The sequence below is a fragment of the Physeter macrocephalus genome, chromosome 11 (genome assembly GCF_002837175.3).
Source record: "Physeter macrocephalus isolate SW-GA chromosome 11, ASM283717v5, whole genome shotgun sequence".
Lineage (NCBI taxonomy): Eukaryota > Metazoa > Chordata > Mammalia > Artiodactyla > Physeteridae > Physeter > Physeter macrocephalus.
Window position 1 is genome coordinate 137,214,353 of NC_041224.1, and position 14,954 is coordinate 137,229,306.

At 42.5% G+C, this 14,954-nt stretch overlaps 1 protein-coding gene across 3 annotated transcripts in view; it reads right to left on the reverse strand.

Moving 5' to 3' along the window:
- Positions 1–14,954, reverse strand: part of ATG14 (autophagy related 14) — a 72,971-nt gene that overhangs the window by 39,435 nt on the left and 18,582 nt on the right. For all 3 annotated transcript variants that reach the window (XR_008618672.1, XR_008618671.1, XM_007113607.3), the window contains exons 5-9: positions 11,832–12,069; positions 8,749–8,978; positions 7,392–7,509; positions 5,984–6,074; positions 5,819–5,904 (exon numbers count right to left, since the gene is read on the reverse strand). Coding sequence is in view for 1 of the 3 variants with exons in the window: in XM_007113607.3 (XP_007113669.1) it covers positions 5,819–5,904; positions 5,984–6,074; positions 7,392–7,509; positions 8,749–8,978; positions 11,832–12,069 (763 nt within the window). In the remaining 2 variants the exon portion in view is untranslated. The remainder of the gene's footprint in view (positions 1–5,818; positions 5,905–5,983; positions 6,075–7,391; positions 7,510–8,748; positions 8,979–11,831; positions 12,070–14,954) is intronic.

Sequence of the window (14,954 nt, forward strand, 5' to 3'; positions counted from 1 at the left end):
AGTGCCACCGCGGGACCCTGTGAGCAAGCTCCACACAGCCCTGCTGCTCTTCTGTGCCCCCTTTCTAGCTCCTGCCTCAGGAGAGCCAGGCTGCATTTCCTTTGGGTGGGCAGTCACCCCACCTACTGCCCCTCCAGGGGGTTTCCTGCAGCCAGCTACAGGGTGGGACCACATCACACCAGCAGCCTCCCTCCTGTTGTCCCCAAGATAAGGACACAACGCCTTGGTTCACTTAAGAGTTTCACTGACAGTTACTTTGGGGAAAATGACAGACATTAGCAAAAACAACAGACATGAGAAATAACTTAGAATTGTACAGCCTGTCATTTTAGTCTATGGTCCAAACTTCTCTGCAGCCTTTATGATGATAAAAGTCTAGCATTGGCCTCCAGTGCACCTCACCAGACCTGTACCTTCTGACTCACTTTTCCCAGGGTCAAGCAACCTTCATTCTTCCAAGACAACCCTGCTTCCCAGCTAAAACACAGCAATAGCATATAGCCAGCATTTCTGTTCCAGGCACTGGAGTCCCCGTTGGCCTCTCAGATGTCTGAGCCAACCAGTCTCAGAACACAAGCCAGCAGGGGCTCTTCCCCTCCTCCCTCACGCTCCTGCCTGCTATGACCAAATAAGCCCCCTTTCCACCCTGTGTCCCCCCAGCTCAGGCCCTCACTGCACGCCCCCCCCTTCCTCGCCAGGGTCCCACCTCCTCTGGTCACAGCCTCCCTCCACCCCCTCAGCTTGCTGAGAGCTGCCTCCACCCCTCTCCTCATGGCAGCTGCCTACCAAAAAACGGTCACAATGTAAGTGCCTTAGCTGGGCTCCCTCTTTTCCTGAACACAAAGCTCTTGGATTCTGTTCTGTTCAGCTTCACTGTCCAGGGGGCCTCAGCATCTACTGCCAGGTTTCATCTCCCAAACCCCCCAGGCTCCCTCATAGACCCAGGTCAGCTCTCCAATGCAGTCACTTCCTTACTGCCAGCCCAAGAGGCACAGCCTGTTTTCTGTTCCTATTTGATGCTGCCAGATCTCCTCTTGGGGTCCCTCTCAGCATGAGACTGCCATCACCCCCAGGCCCTCTCTTTAAGGGTTTTCCCAGGAAACAGGCAGGAGTGATACATGGTGGGAAATGACACTCCCTCCAGGCAGAGCTCCCGGCCAGCAGCCACGGGGACTCCAGTTCTCTGCTTGGAACTGCACGGGGCAAAGTCCAGCTGGCCTGGAGAAGGTGCCCAATTAAATACTTCTAATGAAAAAACTATAGGGAGGGTGGGAGGGACGGAAGCACAAGAGGGAGGCGATATGGGGATATATGTATAGCTGATTCACTTTGTTGTACAGCAGAAACTTACACACCACTGTAAAGCAATTATACTCTAATAAAGATGTTTAAAAAAAAAAAGAAAGAAAAGAAAAAACTAGTAAATGATTCCCAAAGTGGCCAGTCTGAACAATTTTAGTTCCAACGAGTAACCTACATTTCTGAGGACCTGTGAGAGCAGAAGACGTTTCTCCACTCAGCCTCTGTCCTATCACTTCTAGCTAAGAGATCTATTATCTGCCCAGCATACCCCAAGCCACACACATACCCCACACAAAATTAACTAGCAAAAGAATTAAGTCTTTTCACTTAATGGCTTTGGGAATAAAGATTTTCAAATCATTCCTTCAGTTTTCAGTTTAGCTGAATAATTGATATCTTTTTATTCAGGACTCTGAAGCCAAGAGTACTCATTTTTTCATGAGGCTGTAGGGAGTTATTCTCATCGATTAAGGCAACAAAATGTTCTTTTTGGCTTTTAGAAAGTTCCTTTTGCAAAATATTTCAAAAATATTATATGATAGAATATACAACCTCAAGAGTGAACCCTACTGTAAACTATAAACTTTGGATAAAAATGATGTGTTAATCATGGTAAAGACTGGATCAGGTAAGAAAAATCAATAGATATGAAATCCAGGGGGAAATTCTGATGAGGATAACTGCATGGTCTCAAAGTGTCTCCCAACTGACTCCTTATTAGTTGCAAGGAAGGAAAAATATAGGAATTGTACAGAGGAGAAGGTAGAAAGCATCTTGACTGAGTGTGATCAAATTAACATCACCAATGAGGGACAGGTGGCCACTGTGGGCCTCTGGATGTGATACCCAGGACACATTCACCTAGGCAGCATTCCAGCCTGGAATGTATAACCTGATCTCATTTCAAGGAAACATCAGAATAAAAGTTCTATTAAAAAAGAAGGAAAAAACGGTAATGTCATGAAAAACAAACGAGGCTGTGAAAATGTTCCAGATTTAAAGGAGGTTTAAGAAACACAGCAACTAAACACAACATCCAACTCAAGACTGGACCCTGTACTTGGAGTGAGGTGCTATAAAGAACATTTTTGGTCCACTGACAAAATGTGCATATGGCAGTATTGTATCAATGTTAAATTTGCTGATGTTCATAACTGTACTGTGGTTAAAAGCAAGAAAATATCCCTATTTTTAAAAAATACATATTGAAGTATTTAAGGGTCAACAGCCATGATGTATGTAACTTATCCTCATAGGGTTCAGAAAAAAAAAGTTTTTTGTGTATGTATGTGTATTTATGAAGATGAGACAGAGAAACTGCAAATATGATAAGCAAACATGGTAAAAATACCAGCAAAGGTGAATCTGGGCAAAGGGTATATGTGTCTTTGTACTATTTTTATTTTTTACAATTCTTCTGTAAGTTTGCATTTATTTCAAAGAAAAAAAAAAGTTTATGTTGCATTCAGGATGGGATCCTCAGTTCAGCTGGTCTCAATGGAAGCAGGAAGTCCCACGAGGTTTATTAACAACCTCTCTAAAGCCTTGATCCTGACTGAGGCAGGTGTGAAAGGGGCCTCCTGAGGTTTACCTCCTGACCTCCTGGCTCACAGACACGAAATCGACAGCCTGGCTGTGCACGTGTACTCCTGTCGGACAGAGCCCTCTAAATGGAGAGCTGACTTGAGGGCAGCCCAAAGAAAACTTCAGACCCACCAAAGAAATCCAGCCCTAAAAGAAAGGTGTTTGTTTTCCTAAACAACCAGCAACACTGGGTTATCATCAATCCTTTCCATTTTGCCAAACTGATGGTTGAAAACTAGAAAGCTGTTTAGAAGTGCATTTCTTTATTCTTGACTGAGGCTGAAGATTTTTTTCCATTTGAATACTGACTACTTGCACTTCTTTTGTGTGAAATGCCTGCCTGAATCCTTTGTCTATTTTTCTATTAGGTTTGTCTTTCTTTTATGGATTTGAAAGACGTAAGTAGTCTAGATTTTAATCCGTTGTCTATTATAAAGGTTGCAAAACATACCTGTTGCTTGTCTTTTAACTTTGTTTATGGTATATTTTACCAGAGACATTTTGTTTTGACATAATAAAATGTGTAACTCCTTTCCTTTATGGTTTTTGGGTTTTGTAGCTTGTTTGGGAATTCCCTCCCCACCCTGTGATTATAAAAATCGTCTTTTCTCCTAGTTATTTTACAGGTTTTATTAAAAAATAAAGTAATAAGGTCTTTCATATCATCTGGAATTTATTTTTACATATGGAATGTAGTATGATTCCAACTTTTCCCCACATAAATACCCAACTGGCCCACCACCACTGAGCTACTATTATTATCCGATTCAACATGCCACCCTATCATCTATTATATTCCTACATACACAAGGGCCTGTTTTTGGCCTCTTTATTTTCTTCCTCTAATTGCTCCACCTATTTGCATGCTAACAGCAGATAATAAAGGTTTTAATTACCTTTAGGGACCAAGCCCATCCCTTATTATTCTTTTTCAAAATTTCCTTTCAGACTGTGCTTCTAGTTGAACTTTGGAATCAGCTTAACAAAGTTCCATGAAATATCTGTTGAAATTCTGATCAGGTTTCCTTTTGGGCAGAAGTGGCATTTTTACCATACTGAGGCTTCCCATCCTAGAAAATCCTAAGGGTCTTTGCGGCATCGCGCTTACTTTCATTCAGTCCCATACCTCATACAGTGCCTGACAGACATTCAGGAAATACATGTTGAATAATTTTTTTTTTAAGTTTCATATTTTCTTTATATAGGTTTACAAATATTTTGTAAGGATTATTCTTATATAATTTATATTTTTTGTTGCTACAATAAAAGGGACCTTTTTTCCATTACATTTTCTAACTAGTTGTTGTTGGCATATAAGAAAGCAATTGGTCTTTGTACGTTGAGCTTGTATCTAGGCACCATACTGAACTATCATTTCTAAGAGTTTCTTAGTTCTCTTGGATAACCAGTTCAATAATCACACCATCTACCAATCTCACCTTCTTTCCAATATAAACACACCTTACTTCTTTGTAAAATCTTTTGCCTTGGCTAGGCCTCCACAGCAATGTTAACATAGCAGTGGTAGTAGGCATTCTTGGCTTTTCCTGACTATAAGGGAAAGGTTCTATTAAATATCAATGTAAGTAACATGTCATTAAGTATAGTAGTTTTTGCTGTGGTTTGTAGTAAGTATCCTTTATTAATAACCTATTTTGAATTTGCTGATTGTTTTCCTTAAATTATTAATGGGAACTGAATTTTATTCATTTTTTTTCTCCCATCTATCAGGTTGATCTTATGCAGGTAAAGCAGCTGGCACAGTCAATAAATATTGGCTCAATAAATATTAGCTGTTATTATTAAGGATATATTTCCTAACGTGGACTGCTTTACAAATAACGTATAGAGAGGATGGCAAGCAAACTCACAGGAATCAACCACTAAAAATGGGATGGATTTCTAACAGGTTTCTGAGGCTTATAAACTAATGAATGGGATTTGGGGTAAGGAGAATGAACTCCCTCTAAAATGGCACAAAATTCTAGGTGTATGTGCAGTTTCCTGGAGAGATTTCACAGCTTTTCCCAGAGGGGTCTGTGTCCCAGGAAAGTTAACTATGGTTTTAAATGGGGGGGGGTGTTGAGGAAGAGAAGAAACACAAAACAAGGTTAAGGGCAGATTACCAAGGTTAATTTCACTGGAACATGGAGGGGGTCTCCCCTTGAGCCACAGTTCCAGTGTCAAAGAAAATGAATGATGGGGAAGGGAGTCCCAAAAGAACTTTCCCACCTTTTGTTTTTCTTTCTTCTCTTTCAGAAGTTCAAATACATTAACCGAGTCATATCTGCAGAAATGTATAGAGACTGCTCAGAGCAAGGGAAAAAGATAAGCACCCAGAGAATGGGTCTTGTTTGGTCCTAAAGATAAGCCTCATCTATGTCATGCTTTTAAGGGCTGAGAGACTAAAAAGATCCCATAGACCAGTCGTGGTTGGTCTTTTTCGTTACTCCTGTTTTTAAGATAATGGATTTCAAACTAGTTCATCTCATAAACTTCTCATACCCTTTATCTCCAACAAATGGTGGCCAGATGGACTCAGTGACAAAAAGAAAATTGTGAAGAACTGTTATGATGGGAAAGAATGAACAGGCACAAAAGAAAATGCACAAGAATCAGGAGAGCTATTAGAGCTAAGGAAGAATCAGGCGTGGATTCAAAGTAACAGACTTTGGTCTTCAGGGACAGCACAAGAAGTCCCTACTCCAGGAATATAAGGGTTCTTCTATTCTGTTTTAGGTGTTAAAAATGCTTGATACTAATTTCCTCTGAGAAATGATTATATAAGGACCATAAGGGATCAAATATGACTAGCCCTTGTTTCCTTCCATACAGAACTGTGTTATCTTTGTATATGTGTGCGTACAGCAACTCTACTTAAAAGTCGTCGTAACACCACCACTTAGAGAAAAGTAACAAACACCCTTCTTACCTGCCTAGGTGTTCAGCATTCGGACTGACCAAGTACATTAGATTCCTGAGAGTATGCAGTGGTTGTAATTGATCTAAATTTACATGCTAGAAAAAGAAAAAAACTGATTAATATTTTCAACCACGTAACAAATTAAAACTTAGCTCACAGCGTTATTTTCCATACCTGAGAAAAGCACAGGTAAAGAATATTTGTATTTAGTTTCTTCACTGCTCGAGTAAATTTCTGTTTGCTGAGGTTTTCTCCACAAAATTCACTGTAAAACAAATGTATGATTTGTAAAGTTGTGATTTTTGAAGAAATTCTATGTTAAAATGTTCATTTTGAAGAGTATGCTTTACACTACAGTTCAGTACAAAACATACCCCATGTCCTTTGCTCTTAAATTGCACTTAACGGAAACTCTTCTAAGGATGAACTACTGCTCTCATAGCAATTTCACCACATCCATAAAATTACAAATGCACATATCTTTTGACCAAGCAATCCTACTTCTGAAAACTCACTCTACACAAATGCTTGCACACTAATAAACCAACGAATGTACAAGATTATTCCTTGAAGTATAAATAGGGGACAGAGCAGACCAGTATGATCTTGGTACATCTGTACAAACGAAAACTTTGCTACTATCCACGTTAGGCAGAGTGACAGCTGAAAGCCAACAATGGCCCTATAAGGCGCCACAGAATCTGCAGCCTCCTGTCCCTGCTGCCTCGTTCTCTCACTCTCCCCGGGCTCTGCAGCTGCCCTTCTCCTTGCCCAGGGATCCCTTTGGCCTGCTCCCGGCCTCCTCCAGGTTGACATGTGATTCCACACCTGCCCAGTCAGACGTGGTAAACCCTTCCTTGCCCTCATAGTCCCGCTCTTTCACCTGCTCTAATGGTCTCCCGAGCACTCATCACCACCTGACATACTGTTCGTTTATCATGTGTCTCTCCGTTAAAGTTAAGTGCCAGAAGGGCAGAGGTTATGTTTTCATCACCACTGTACCCCCTCAGTGCCTAGAACAGTGCCTAGCACATAGCAGGTGCTCAACAAATCTTCGTAAATAAATAACAAATTTAAAAAGCAAGGTGCAAAATACCTTAGTTTAGCATGATACCATTTGTGTTTAAAGGGGGGTGGTGGTAGTGGTAATAACACACATTAATATTTACTTGAAATGCAAGGATAACTGGAGGGAGACAGGAAGGTCTTCCTAGGAACTGGGTGGACTATAAACCTTTACAATTAAAAAAATTTTTAAACCACGTTTTTCATTTAAAAAAAAAATCAAAAAAAAAAATCGAAGTGTTACAATTTATCCAGTTCTTACACATAAGCATGCCCTCTGAATATCCTGGCTTTCCCTTAAATTACCTTTTCACATGGGAGAATTCATGTGCAATTGTAAGATAATGACACAAATTTGCACATTAGGCTTATGAAATCAATCTCAATATTTCATGGTCAGACCTTTTCTCTCTTGATAATACTTAAATTCTTGTTTTTGTTTTAATTAGAATAAAGACCACAATAGGAACATGAGAGAGCCGTGACAAAGATGACATCACCGTCTTCAATTACTTGCCTGTTGCACAGCTTTTTGGGAAGATTTACGTCGAGTATATGAGACAAAATGTTGACCAGCTGAGTCGCATAGCACAACGCAGCGCTAATCGTGTAAGCAGGGTTATTATGCTCCATATCTAAAGTATAAAACCAAGAGCCATACAAAAACAGCTTTAATTTCAACAAAAATATTAATGAACCTGGATTTTTGTGATTTGTGGTTTTGTCAATACATTATTGATGGCTATGCTTTACTCTTTAGTAATAAAAGGTCCATGGCCAGACATTAATATTTCATTGTTTATGATCTTTGCTGAGTGGAATGTAAGCTAAGCAAATGGGCCTAAATGGAGCCAGCACAAATGAAACTGATGTCTGAGCTGCTTCGACCTGATAATGTATTATTTATCCAAACAATTAATGCCCAACTTAAATGTCACCTCCTCAGAGAGGCCTCCCCTGACTACCCTATGGAGAAATAGTTCCTTCCTCTGTAGCCCCATCCCTGAAGCTGCTGGTTCCGTCATCCACAGCCCATACTCAGTGTATGCTGCCTTTATCATTACTTGCTTCCCTTCCTCTCCAAAGAAAGGCATAGGGCTACACTTGTCTTGGTGACATCACCTTTGTAGCACCTGCACTGTGCATGACAGAAAGCACATACTCACTAAATACTTGCTGGATGACTAAATGAATAATCTTTCTCCACCAAAGAGAAGCTACTGAAATTGTAAAGGGTTTTTCTACTGGGGTATTTCAATCTCCATTTAGGACTGATAAAAAAAGTTCTTCACAAAGTTAGAAACTTATAAAAATGGGACCCAACAGGTTAAATACACTTCTTTAAATAGATCTTTTTATATAAATAAAACAATATTAACCCCAAAATGGTGAAATGTCTAAAAAAAATACATGTTTTCAGTCCATCCACTGATAGATAAAAATGTGGCATATTCATGCAATGAAGTATTATTCAGTCATAAAAAGAATGAAATGCTGATACATGCTACAATGTGGATGAACCTTGAAAACACTATGCTAAATGAAAAAAAGCCAGACACAAACGGCCACATATTGTATGATCCCATATATATGAAATATCCAGAAGAGACACCTATAGAGACAGAAAGCACAACAGTGGTTCCCAAGGGCTGGGAAGAGGTGGGAATGCGAGTGACTGCTTCAAGCCCCAGAGTTTTTGTTTGGAGTGAAAAAAATGCTTTGGATCTAGACAGAGGTGATGGTTGCACAACACTGTGAATGCACTAAATGCCACTGAATTGCTTCCTCTAAAACTGTTCATTTTGTTACATGAATTTTACCTCAATTAAAAAAATATATTTATAAAAGTTTTCAAAGACTGTCTTGCTTCTCACCAGGCCCCTGCGTGGTTTTCTTCTCTTCCACCCAACTGTAGTAGGCAGAGTAGTCCCCGTTGTTGGGAAGGCTAATCCAAGGCCCTGTAATGCTAACGCTGGTGTCCCCGTTGTGATCGTCACAGACCCATCTCCCCGAGAGGTAAGTTGTTCTCCGGGCTTCGGCAAGCTTGCTCACGGTGCTGGAGGTCATGGCGCTGTCACTCTCTGAAGACACGTCTGTGGGATCTCTAAAAACCGAAGATGCGTATGGATGTCAAGGGGCTGGGTTTTGAAGAGCATGCAATTACTTGGCAGATATGCAGAACATTGGGAAGATGCACGTGAGGACAGGAATTTAATTGGAATATACAGAGATGAGCAATTCCATCAGAGGTGAAGGTCAAACTAGCTGTGGCACAGAAGCCCACAGCATGTGAGGAAGACGGCACCATGAACTAGGGCTTCAAGTGTTAGGTTTTCAAACTATTTGGTCTCAAGACCCCCCTTACATGCCTAAAACATTTTGAGGATCCCAAAGAGTTTTCTGTATGTGGGTTAGATCTATTAATATTTACTGTATTAGAAATCTGAGAAAATTTTAAATTATTAACTGATTCAAAAATAAGAAACCCATTACATGTAACATAGCATGTTTTTATGAAAAAAATCTGTATTTTTCAAAACAAGAAAATTAGCAAAGGGTGACATTATTTGTTTACCAGCTGAGTTCACAGCACAGTGCAGCACTGATCATGACTTTTGAAAAAATCTCTTTAATACCCACATCTTTCCGTTGTGCTTTCAAGTAGATACAGTGTTCCGTGCAAAAACCAACTAGTTTTGCTTACAACTCACTCAAGGGCTCTCCCTTGAGCCACCGCGGCTTTCAGCATGCAGCAAATGTGCTTTCTGCAGACTTCCTATCTCGCTGCATGGCACAATCACATGTGCATGCAGGGGTCGAGACATAATTTAAATAGAATGAGTAATTTCTGCTGCTTCATCAATAGTGTTCTTGATGTGAAACTGGCTGGTTTTGTACACCGCAAAGACACTGTGGAACACAACGATTACTACAGTATGGCGTCACTGCCTTGATATCTGTCAAGACAGAGGTTTTACCCACCATGGCTTCTGAGCCACCAGTGCAAATGTCCACAGAGTGAAAAGGGAAAACAAAGTGTTAGTATTATTATGAAAATAGTTTTGACTGCACAGACCCCGTGAAAGGGCCTCAGGGACCCAGAGAGGTCCACAGACCACGCTCTGAGCACTGCTGGCCTGGGGCACGGGAGGTGCATGGGGAGGCTCGGCAGGCACCGTGCAGGTGGGGGAGAACGTGCTGCGTTCGGGGAGCAGAGGGGTCGGCGCGGTTGGCTGCAGGAGGCACGAAGGAAGTGCCAGGAGATGGCGGTGCAAGAGGGGGACGAAATGCACAGGCTGGGAAGGGCCTTCTGTGCTGCGCTAAGTTTGGAATCCATCCTCTCGGCCAGTGGCTCTCAATCCTTCTTCCTCTGCCACCAGGTGCACATAAGTGCACTCCTACTGGCTGTCCAGACAGGACTGGGGGAGGGCACTGTGGCCAGTTCTAAGCTGTACCTCTACTTCCTCCTTCCACTCAAGGCAGGTTGAGAAGAAATGTGAATGAACAAGAAATCTTACGATAGGGATAACTTCAAAACTATCAGCTTAAAAAAATTCATGATATATAGTAATATATACTAACATACAAGATTTAAACAGCACAGGCATGGAAGAGAAAGATTTTCTCCACAATTTCTCTCCTGTGACTTTCTATTCACTTGTCAGTCTCCTTAGTCTCCTAAAATCTGAAACAGTATCCTAGTCTTTGTTTACTATAATGTGTTCTAACATCGCTATCTGGGCCCATGAGAATTTAATTTGACAGAGTATTTCTGTCTGTCAGCTTTTTCCCCCTCAAAGCCCTGGCCAGCTGTCTTTACACCAATTTTTGGATAATCCAACTTTTCCCCACTGATTCAAAACGCCACCTTGGGGTCTATTTCTGAGCTTTGAATTCTTCTCTATTTTGCATCTGCCTTTTTATTTTTATATTTGCTAACTATTACTAACGACAAATTACTTGGTAAGAGTCAGAGAGCAGGCTGTCGAGCTAGAAGCAACAATCAGAACTTTAGGCTTTTAGGAAGCCAACTCTGGCAACAGACGAAAGGAAAGACTGAAGCAGAGGCAGCAAACACTAAGGCCTAAGCAGCAACAGTTCACTGACTGTCCAATTCCAGGGAAAGGTGCCAGAAAGTAAGGGTAACCAGAAGGGACAGGGAAATCCTCAGCTGGAATAGCCCGATGGTTAGTCAGAAAGCAATCGAAACTCTTCAGTGGAAGTTTCAGAACCTAGATGATCACCAGCATCATCTGGGGAAGTTTAAAAAATAAAGTATTATGAGATGAACTGGGAGGCTGGAGCTGTGTCCTCTGGAACCTGTCTTTTCCTAAAGTTCCTGAGTGACTCTGATGAACAGCCAGGTGGGAACCACCATCCTGTCCATCCCACGGACTCCTGAGGGTGTCTGTGCACTACAGCCAGTGAGACGACCAGTGCTTGACATGCTGGTTACCAGGAAAAGGCGGAGTCAGCATGTCCTGCCCACCAAGTAAGAAAGCCCGAGGTGTTTTCTTCCATCTTAGCTCATGATTTCTCTGTGAAGTAGGCATTTATTATCCCCATCTAACAGACAAGGAACTAAGACTTCGAGGCTCAAAAACCTGCCTCACAGCATTTGACTAATAAACAGCCCAAGTGGCCCTGCAGCCACGAGATGGTTCCTGATCAGGGATGTGAGCCTGCCCCTCATCTGGAAGCTCTACAAGTATACACGCCTGGGCCTCACTTCTCCAAGGGCCACCATCCTTCACCCTGGCCACCTCCCCAACTTCCTGCAGTGTTTACTGTTTGCTGAAGCAGGTAAGACTTAAATTTCATTACCAGGAAAACCCAGAATGAGGCCCAATAAATGTGCTGACATACTTGAAAGATACTTGATCTTTGGAACTTGTGTAATTTTTTTTTTTTTTTGGAACTTGTATTTTCCTAGAGTCAAAAGACTCACTCACTGTACCTCACACCTGTCTTTACTTCCTCGATTGGAAAAATGACAGAGGTGAGCTCTAATATGTGAGACCGCCGAAGATTTGCCAGACGCTCATAATGACTTCTTAAATCAGTGTTTTTTTTTTCTACCAGGTCACCAAGTTTGCGATTGTGCCTCTGAATCTTCTCCTTTTTCTCCTGATGCCGTTGTGCTCGAGTGTAAAGTTTCTGATTCTTTTCCTTGGTTTTGAGGAGGCCTTCAGAATCTAAAATAAATAAATCACATCCAACAATGAGCTGTACAAATAGTTCCTGGGTACTGCACACTACCACTGCCCCCTGCCACCCCCAAAGCAGTAAGTGTCTTCCTGCAGTCTAAACTGAAAGCAAAACCTCAATAAAATTAACTACATGACGTTCGCTAAGTATGGAGACCGGGAGTTTAGTTCAAGTAGGTTATTAAAAGGGGACCACCACTAAAATGACTCTGGGTCTCCATTTGTAATCAACATAAGTGAGCATCACTCAAGACTATCAAGTTTAAGGTTAGCACAGGAAGTACTTGACTTTCTTACAGTAAGCACTGAAGAACAGCCATGTTGGGCAGAAAAGAGATCTAATTCTAAGTTTGAAAAATTCACTGGCTATCTGATTTTCCTTAGAAAACTATTGTGTCCCTTGGGCTACATTCAGAGAGCCCAGGGATAATCTCACAGCAGGTGGTCATGCAGCAAAGAAACAGACCAAAGCCCTGAAAAGTCACAGTGGAGTGCAGCACTGCCAGCAGGGTGCAAGCACCTCCCATACACCAGCATTTTAACCACTGGAAGGGTAACCAGAGCCTGGCCATACAACGAGAAAACAGACCGACACTTGTCCTTCCCAATGTATGTTCCTTTTATGAAGGTCCTACAGGTTCTAGATCCCAAGACATATTATCAAACAGATCCGGTTGTAGCTAAACTTCTTTAGTGTGGCAATAACAGGCTGTAAAATCTCAGACACCCAGGAACAACTTAAGAGGCTCAAATAAGTTTAAAACCAAGCTCATTATCTTTCCTCTTGACACATTTTAAGCTAGGCTCCCTACTTCACAATTATTTCTGACCTGTCCTAAATCAATCTCTCTCTTCTTTTAAATTTATTTATTTATTATTTTTGGCTGCGTTGGGTCCTCGTTGCTGCACGCAGGCTTTCCCTAGTTGCGGCGAGCGGGAGCTACGCTTTGTTGCGGTGCTCAGGCTTCTCATTGCGGTGGCTTCTCTTGTTGCAGAGCACGGGCTCTAGGCACGCGGGCTTCCATAGTTGGGGCTTGTGGGCTCTAGAACGCAGGCTCAGTAGTTGTGGCGCATGGGCTTAGTTGCTCCGCGGCATGTGGGATCCTAACCACTGCACCACCAGGGAAGCCCCCCTAAATCAATCTCTTGATGGTCCATTCCATGAGCTGTCCTACAGTTCCTTCCATCTAGGTCTTTCTTTTCATTCCCACCGTCACAATCCTGGTTAACTCTCACCCAAACTCTGCCTGTCTCTAGTTGGTTCCACTCCACACCTCCATGCCCCCTTTCACTGGCTCAGTCTTCATAAAGTACAGCCAGTGCTCAGTGGTTCTCCTCTGCCGATCAAACACAGACCAAACTCCTCAGCCTCCCAGCCACCACCAAACTGGTACACACCCCACAGTTCCCTTCTCCACACCCTTCACTCCAGTCTCGTTCAATTACTAGATACTTCAAATGAACACATTAAGTAAGCGCACAGATGGATGGATGGATGCCGAACAAGTCATTCCTTAAATATTTATCTCCGTTCTGTTGTTCAGATCAACATCTCTCTAGGAACACTATTTTCTCCCATTCTCCTAATGTCCAAATTGTACTCATTCATCAAGTCCCCCTCCATAAACATTCCCCAGACCTCTTGCTCCCAGGAACTCTATGGTAATGTGTGTGTACCTCACCTACAGCACATGGCTCTTAACTGCTTACACCAAGTCCAACTGAAGCCTTGTTGTCTCCTGACTGGGATATGAGAAGCAGTTGATAAATGTGTGTGGACCGAAACCACCCTCTTCAACTGAGGACCAACGAACCTAGGTTATTTCATTGCAGGCAGAAAGTTTCTTATGTTTTCTTTCCTCCTCAGATGCGTCTCTTCACCATTCCTGACCAATATGAATGTCCTTAGGGTTAAGTCTCTGGTTCTATCACAAACTTTCCAGCAAGTGCATTCATTTTCATGATCTCTACTGAGCTCTCTACTGAGCTCTCTACAAGTGCTCAAATGCATCTGTCTAGCCATGGCCTAAGCCATATGGTGGTCAGAGTTTTAAAGGACATTTTCCAATTTCATATCAGGACCCCTTGTAGGTGGCAGGAAATCATCACAGTCACCCAACTTGCACTAGTGCAGACTCAATTTACTTTTCTCTCCATGCTACCTCCCCCTGAACATTAAAACATTTGGATACTGGGGACTTCCCTGGTGGCACAGTGGTTAAGAATCTGCCTGCCAATGCAGGGGACACAGGTTCGATCCCTGGTCTAGGAAGATCCCACATGCCGCGGAGCAACTAAGCCCATGTGCCACAACTAGAGAGCCTGTGCTCTAGAGCCCGTGAGCCACAACTACTGAGCCCATGTGCCACAATTACTGAAGCCCGCATGCCTAGAGCCTGTGCTCCGCAACGAGAAGTCACTGCAATGAAAAGCCCGCACACCACAACGAAGAGTAGCCCCCACTCACCACAACTAGAGAAAGTCCGCACGTAGCAACAAAGACCCAATGCAGCCAAAAATAATAAATAAATTAATTAAAAAAAAAAATTGGATACCGTCTGTAATCTACTCTTGCTTTTTTGGACAAGTAACAGATCAACTCAACTCTGAAATTTCAAATACAATCCAACTTCCCTATCTACACCATATTATTCTGTATCATGACATCTTAAATCAAAAGATTCTGGGGCTTCCCTGGTGATGCAGTGGTTGAGAGTCCGCCTGCCAATGCAGGGGACATGGGTTCATGCCCCGGTCCGGGAAGATCCCACATGCTGCGGAGCGGCTGGGCCCGTGAGCCATGGCCGCTGAGCCTGTGCGTCCGGAGCCTGTGCTCTGCAACAGGAGAGGCCACAACAGTGAAAGGCCCGCGT